The 8439-nt window shown below is 31.1% G+C and overlaps 1 protein-coding gene across 1 annotated transcript in view; it reads left to right on the top strand.

Annotated features, from left to right (window-relative positions):
* Positions 1 to 901: 901 nt before the first annotated feature.
* METTL9 (methyltransferase like 9) overlaps positions 902 to 8439 on the top strand; it is a 74184-nt gene continuing 66646 nt past the window's right edge. Inside the window, exon 1 of the mRNA XM_012542774.2 lies at positions 902 to 1001. Coding sequence (XP_012398228.1) covers positions 948 to 1001 — 54 coding nt within the window. The 5' untranslated portion in view covers positions 902 to 947. The remainder of the gene's footprint in view (positions 1002 to 8439) is intronic.

The raw sequence follows: 8439 nt of genomic DNA, 5'->3' as shown, positions 1-8439 counted from the left end.
AAAATTTACATAGCATTTCTAATTTTAAAAAAATATGTATATATATATATATATATATATATATATACACACTTATATATGTTTATTTTTTTTTTTGTTGTTGAGGCAATTGGGGTCCTAGGATCACACAGCTAGGAAGCATTAGATGTCTGAAGTCAGGTTTGAACTCAGGTGCTGGTGCTCTATCCACTGCACCATCTACCTGCCCCTTTCTGTGAAATAGGTATTACAAAAATTGTTAACATCACTTAATTTCAGAGTGTTTCTGGAGTCAGAAATCAGAACTGCTTCCTACTTGTATGACCTGAGGCCTTATTTACATAATCTTTGAGATCGAGAGCTTTAACACAAAGAGATGGGCTCAAAAATGATAAGTAACTTATTTACCTGGTCAATAATTGAACTAGGGTAGCTAAGTAGTGCAGTGGGTCGTGCACTAGCTCTGAAGCCAGAAAGACTCATTTTCCTGAGTTCAAATCTGGCCTCAGCTACTGACTCTGGCCAAGTTGTTACTCAACCTTGTTTGCTTCATTTCTCCATCTGAAAAATTAAGGTAGAGAAGGAAATTCAAACCACTCCAGTAGCTTTGCCAAGAAAACCCCAAATAAAGTCTCAGGATACTACTGAAAAAATGACTTAAGAAGAACAAAAAAATAACAGCAAGGTCTTCTAATTCCAAATTCAATGATATTTCACTATATCCTCCTGTCTTTGACTAAATTCCTGAACATAATAAAATGTCTAGATTATCCTGAGTTTCTATGTAATCATCATGTTTTTGCCTTCCATTTTTGTGTATAATGAAAATTTTATTATAGTCACAGCATTTCTAGTCAATGAGGTCAGGGGGCAGTCCTTGAGGTCAGAGTTATTTACTCTTGCTAGCTTCCTTCCTCATCTTTTATGATTGAGAAGACTCTCTGAGAAGAAGTAGCAAGGCTTTGTGGATGGAGCAAGAAACTGAAGATAGGTTCATCAGATTCTCCAGGCTCGTTACAAAGGTCTGCAAATCATTTCCTTTTGCTATGTTTTGATTTCTTCATTGCTTTACATTTGTAAATAATCTACATTAAGTATTTTTGATATCATTGTGGGATATTTCTAAGTATCTGGATGGTTTGGGGTGGTCCAATCTCAATTCAGTGCTCATTTATAAATAACCCATTACTTTGAGATTCTAGAACTCTTGACAATCAGCTAGTTCAAGTTCTTAAGGTACATAAATCTGATACGGATTCTCTGATCAAGGGGCATATTTTACTGTAATATAGAATTGCTTTACAATCTAGCAAGCTACCTCCAGAATGAGAAGGGAGGGAGGAAAGAAGAAAGACAAAAGATATTTCTGTGTCAATTTTAAGCTTATTTGTCCCCAGTAACTAGATTTTTTATCCAATTTTGCTAGTTTTTCTCATTTTGAAAAAATGATGACCTTTGGCATGTAGTAATTAGGTTACTATATCACAGGAAACACACTGATATAGCAAACAAATTAATAAGTTTGTACTTGATGCTTTAATTCCATCTGGATAATCTGAAATTGCTTCATTAGATAGCTTTATGATTATAAAAAAATTAAGGAATAGGATCTAATGAATGATTTGGTGAAGAGACAGTGCTGATGATATTCTTCACAGAAATAAAATAGTTTCCTAGGAGAATGTATGATATTAATTTAGTAATCAGATATTCCTTGCACAATACCAGCCTAATTCTTATGAAAGGGAACAGAATAGAGGATAACTAGGTGGTGCTGTGGATAGAGCACTGGTCCTGGAATCAGGACCTGAGTCCAAATATTGCTAAGAAATTTGCTAGTTATGTGATTCTGGGCAAGTGACTTAACACCAACTATCTCCTAGGGGTGGGGATTGGGCAGACCTAGAGACTAATAAAGTCTTTATCAATAAAATGAATTTTCTTGCATATTACTTACTGTTACAAAAGAAAAGAATATAGCTGTTCTAGGTAAGAGTAAAAGGAGTATTTTAATTAAAAAATAATTTTTCATTTTTTTCTATTAGCAAGCAATTCCCCTCCCCTTCCCCTTATCTCCCCAATCTATTTAGAAGACAGAAGACAGGAATACAGAAGCTTTGTATTATAATCAAGACATAATCAAAGAAAACAAATTTCCACATTGGCCACATCCAAAAATATGTTTCTTATTCTGCATATTAGTCCATCATTTCTCTGTCATGAGATTGGCAGGATCCTTTTTGAACAATCATATGAACTAATATTTGAATACTTATTTGTTGTCTTTCATAGTCATTCACATTGAAAATATTGAAGCTATAATTTAAAGTGTTCTTCTAGTTGGTTCCTTTATCCTGAGTCAGTTTATACAAGTTTTCCCAAATCTCTCTGAAATTATTTCCTTCATTTCTTACAGCACAATAGTATTTCATTACATTATATACCATTATTTGTTCAATCATTCCACAAAAGATAGGCACTCACTTAGTTTTTTGGTGCTCTGCCACCATCAAAGAACTGCTATAAATATTTTTGTGTGTATAGAATCTTTTCCTCTTTTGCTAGGTCAAAGAATATGCAATGTTTAATGATTTTTTGTGTAAAATTCCAAATTACTTTTCAGAATTGTTGGTTCAATTCATGGCTCCCAAAACAGTTTATCAGTTATCAGTGTATCTTTTTTCTTGCAATTCCTCCAAATTTGTGATCCTTTTTTTTTGGTCAGTTTTGTCATTTTGATGAGTATGAATGGAAATCTCAGAGTAACTTTGTATTTCTTTAGCTATTGGTGATTTGAAACATCTTTTTGTTTTTTAAATAAGGATAGAGCTTGTGGGTTAATAAAGCATATTAACTGCTTGTTAATATCTTTAGACCACTTATCAACTGCATAATGGTTCTTATTCTTTTAAATTTGAACTAGTTCCTTATATATCTTAGAAATGAAATCTCTTCCATAGAAATTTGCTACAAAGATTTTTCCTTCTAGTTAACTGTTTCTCTTCTAATCTTAGCAGCATAGAATTTGTACAAAAACATAAATTTTATGTAACCAAAATTGTCTGTTTTATCTTGTTATCCTCTCTGTTCCTTATATGGCCATAAATTCTTCCTTTATGCAAAGATCTGAAAGATAATAGTTTTTTCCTTCTCTGTTTTATGATATAACCTTTCAAATCTGGGCATGTATTTGTTTGAAATTTGTCTTGGTATAAGGTGAAAGATGTTGATCTAATTTCTGCCAGATCTGTCCAATTTTCTCAACAGTTTTTTGCCAAATAGTGAGTTTTTGGATTTATTGAATACTAGACTCCCAGATATTTTTTCTTCCATAGGTCAAATACCTAATTTGTTCCACTGACTGATATATTTTTTAGCCAGTACCAAATTGTTTGAAGAATAACTATTTTCTTGTATAGTTTATTATTTGGTATTTTAGATTCCTTTCTTTCCCACTTCTTTTCATTATTTCCCTTCAGATTTGGGGACTATTTTTTATTATAACTTTTTATTTTCAAAACATATGCATGGATAATTTTTCAACAGTGATCTTTGCAAAACCTGGTGTTTCAAATTCTTCCCTCCTCCCTCCCTCCCCCCCTCCGCTTCCTCCCCTAGATGGCAAGTAATCTAATATATGTTATACATGTTAAAATACATACTATATATATATATTGGGGCAGCTAGGTGGTGCAGTGGATAGAGTACCAGCCCTGAAGTCAGAGAGACCTAAGTTCAAATCTGGCTTCAGACATTTAACATTTAATTTAGTTGTGTGACCCTGGGCAAGTAACTTAACTCCAATTGCCTCATCAAAAAAAAAAAAAATCCAATATATTAAAGTTAAATCCAATATATGTATACATATTTTTACAATTATGCTAAACAAGAAAAATCCGATCAAAAAGGGAAAAAAAAATGAGAAAGAAACCAAAATGCAAGCCAACAACAAAAAGAGAATGTTATGTTGTGATCCACACCCAGTTCTCACAGTCTTCTCTCTGGGTATAGGTGGCTGTCTTCATGACAAGATCATGGGAACTGGCCTCAATTATCTTGTTGAAAAAAGCCCCATTGGACTTTATTATGAATGAATTTTATTTTTCCCTAGATCTAGAAAGTAATTCTTTGGTAATTTGGTATAACATTGAATAAATTAATTTAGGTAGTATTATTTTTGCTACATTGGCTCAGCCTATCAATGAGTAATTGTTATTTCTCCAGTTATTTAAGTTTGCTTTATATCTATAAAGGCTATTTTGTAGTTGTATTCATATAGTCCCATTCCTGTTTGTCTTGTCAAGTATTTGTCCTGTTTGTCAAGTATTTTATATATTCTGAAATTATTTTCTAAGAGATAGAAAGTTATTCTTTTATTTCTTCCTGCTGAGTTTTATTGGTATTATGCAGAAAGGTTAATGATTGTATAAAGTTATTTCTATATTCTGCAATGTTCCTAAAGTTATTTCAATTAACTCATTAGGGTTTTCTAAGTATATCCTCATACCATCTGTGAAGTGATAATTTTATTTCTTCTATATCTATGCTTATCCCTTCTATTTCTTTTTCATATTTTATTATTAAGACTAATATTTCTAGCACTGTGTCAAATAGAATTGTGAAAATGGACATTTTTGCTTCATCCCTGATTAGATACATACTATTTAATATGTTAAGTATTTATTTATTCTTATATTCCCCAGGGTAGTGTGTGTGTGTGTGTGTGTGTGTGTGTGTGTAACAGAAATGGATGTTTCATTTTGTCAAAAGTTGGAGTTTTTTGCATCTATTGATAAAATTGTTTTTGGTTGTTTTGTTATTAATATGGTCAATATTGTTTATCGTTTTTCTAATATTATACCAACTCTCAATTCTTAGTATAATCAAGCCTTTTTATAGTGTATTATCTTTGTGATATGTTGCTGTGGCCTCTTTGTTAACATATAATATATATTTAAAACTTTTGGCAATAGTATATTAAAGGCTATTTATTTGACTCTCCTTGGGTTAAATATCAAGACCATATTTGTGTCAGAGAAGAAATTTGGTAGGATCCTTCTTTTGCTATTTTTACAGTTTGTGTAATATTGGAATTGCTTTTTTGAATGTTTGATAGAATTCTTTTGTGAATCTATCTGATCCAGAGGTTTTTTCCTCCTTTGGGAATTTTGTGATTTTTTTTTTTTTTTTGAGATTGAGTTGTTTAAATGTCTTTCATGTTCTGTTAATCTGGTTATTTTATATTTTATATCACTCAAAGATGCATTTAATTTATTGCTTTTCTACATTTTTGTTAGGTTTATATGTTTTAATACATGTATGATTTTTGTAAAAGTGTCAGGAGCAACTATGAAAAATTTAGACTTTTTATTTTCTTTCAATAATCAGATATCTATTATATCTAACTTTTCTAAAATTCTATTTTTTTTGCTGATTTTTAAACTTGTTTGGCTCTAGGGATGGGTATATTGAGGATCTATTACAATTTTACTAGGTTTTTCCTTATTTAGATGTTATACTATAGCATTTATATTTTAAGAATTAAATTACTTCAAAATTCCTTATTTCCCTGTTTATCTCCTTTAAAGCTATTTTTGTTGTTGCCTTCTCTAAACACAATTGTCACCCATTTTTTTAGATTTGCTCCAGCCTCTTCTTAATTCTGTGTGAATTTTTATATTTCAAGTGTATTTCTTGTAAACAAAGTAGTGTCATAGTCTTTTTATTATTATATCTTTTTATTTACAAAACATATATATGGGTAATTTTTTCAACATTGACCCTTACAAAACCTTGTTCCAAATTTTCCCTTCCTTACCTACACTTCCCTCCTCTAGATGGCAGGTAGTCCAATACATGTTAAATTGTTAAATTATATGTTAAATCCATTATCATATTCTACTTTTTAAATTCTCATGTCTTCTATTTTTGAGGTAATTTCATCCCACAATTCATAATTATAATAGTTAATTGTGTATTTCCCTTCAACTTTATTATTCTCAACCTTTTTCTTTTCTTTGTTCTCTATCCCCTCTTTATTATAGATTTTTATCCTTTGTTTCTTTTCAACTCTTTAATTATCCCCTTTCCAAGTTTAGATTTGTCTTGTGTTAATCATTGAACTTATGCTTCCTCTTATATCCCCACTTTCCTTTCTTCCTGTTCTCTCCCATATCTATGCTGAGTTTAATGTATTTCTATACCAAAACCTTTATGTGGGTATGGGTGTATTTCCTGCTTTTTTAAACCAGTTTTAGTGCAAATAACTTTCACCTGAGCACTTCAATTATACGAGATAAGTTTCTCCAAGCTTGTCCCCTTTTCTCCCCCAGTGCATCTTTCCTATCTTCTTTTCTTTCTTCTTTCAGAATTATCAAGATGTAACAGAAATTACTTTTAGGCTTTCTTATTTTACTCCATTACCCTTGGTGGAAGTTTCAGAAATTGAATTTCTGAAAGAACCCTCCCCCATTAGAAGATATATAGTTTATCCATATAAATTCCTTCCAATTATTCATTTTGTGTTTATCTTTTTATGTTTCTCTTGATTCTTATATTTGTATTTCAGAGTTCCTTTTCTGCTCTGGTTTTTTCTTTAGGAATTGTTGGAAGGTTTCTATTTCTTTGAAGATGCATTTTATTTTTCTTTGTAGCATTATATTCAGTTTTTTCTTGTTAAGTTATTCTTGGTTTGTAGATCTATATCTTTTACCTTTTGCAATGTTGTATTCCATGTTCTCCACTCCTGTAGAAATGGTAGCTGCTAAGTCTTGTGTGATCCTGAATGTGGTTCTTGAATTCTTTCTGGCTGCTTTCAGTACTTTTTTCTTTGGCTTGAAAGCACTGGATTTGAGCAGTGATATTACTGGGAGTTTTCATTTGGGAGTTTCATTTTGCAAGTGATCAGTACATCCTATTTTCATTTTGCCTTACTCTTTTTGATCTTTTTTTTTTTTTTTAATGATTTCTTGAAATATGTGATATTTTTGGTCATAGTTTTCAGGTACTCCATTGATTCACAAATTATCTTTCGTTGATGTGTTTTCCAAGTCAATTGTTTTTGAAATAAGATAACTTATTTTCTTCTATTTTTCCATCTCTTCAATATTTCTTATTTTCTAAAGTAATTAACTTCTATTTGGTACATCTGGTTTTTAGCAGTTTTTGTAATTTGAGTAAGATTTGTGTTTATTTCTTTGTTTTAAATTTTTAATAGTGGCATTTCTCTGAGACTGTGGATTTGCTGACCTAATGGTCCATTCTTCACACCTGAATCCAAACTCAGTTATAATTCTCAAGAGATTTTTATCTCAAATAGCAAGTTTCACAAATAGAAAATAATCATACCTTTAGGTAGGTTCAGCTCTCAAGGATCACATATCCTAAATAATAAGTATTGTATTGGTAATAGTAAAGAGATTTATCACAGAAAATTCACAATTTGATATCTGAGATAGTTTTAAGTACAACATTCTTAATTTAAGATGATCAATAACAACAACCAACGACTTAACATGTAGCAATATAAAAATTGTCTATATAATAAAATATAATTATTCTTATAAACAATAAAGTTTACCAGGCTTTACATACATAAGATATTTCATTTAACATCTTTCAATTGTTTCCCTTCCTTCTCCTTCTTGAGTTTAAGCCTATCTTGGTGTAAAAACCAATCATTAGCAATCATTTTTATTAAAAAGTTATTAAACCCATTCCTTATTTGGAATTATATAACCCAAATAATTTTTTTTTCCTAGGACTGATGGACTTTGCTCACAAAATGACTTTAAGAAACCTATTACAAACCCTAGAGAAAGGGACTGAACTTGCTGCTCCTATCTGTTCACCCCAACTATCCTTGTAGGCTTTGTTCTTTGATACATTCTGTAGAGAGAGAAATGGAACTGCATATTCCCAGATGTCTAGGTGAACAGCTCTAAAATGTAAAAACAATCTGCATAAAGTTTTCATCTCATCCCCACATTTCTATACATAGTAATTAACAATCTTACAACTTTTGTAAGTGATAGCCAATTTGTTTTAGCTATAACTTCTTAACTTACAAGCAAAGAAAGAATTGTGTCATTCCCTAAACGAGCTACAAAACATTAAATATAGATAGATAACAACATAACAGGTTTTAAACATATTTTCTACAAATTTCTAACTAGATGTTCCATTCAAACTCATTTACCTTTTGGTTGTTTCCCAATTAACATAAACCTTTTAGCCCTTTGCCAGCCAGTTTTTACTTCAAGATGCAGGCCTTTTTACCCTGAAATTTTCACTGACACAACCCCACAAGACTGACTCCTGATAACACAAATATAGGCTACTTCTCACCAATTTTTAAAGTGGTAGCAAATTGCTTCTTTTCCCAAAAGTTCCTAAATTTTCAAATCCCTTTTTGCTCATGCTCCTCTCATTGCTACACACTTAAACTTTCTCGATTTCCCT

The sequence above is a fragment of the Sarcophilus harrisii genome, chromosome 1 (genome assembly GCF_902635505.1).
Source record: "Sarcophilus harrisii chromosome 1, mSarHar1.11, whole genome shotgun sequence".
Lineage (NCBI taxonomy): Eukaryota > Metazoa > Chordata > Mammalia > Dasyuromorphia > Dasyuridae > Sarcophilus > Sarcophilus harrisii.
Note: the sequence above shows the minus strand (reverse complement) of the source record. Positions and strands in the feature narration are given on the sequence as shown.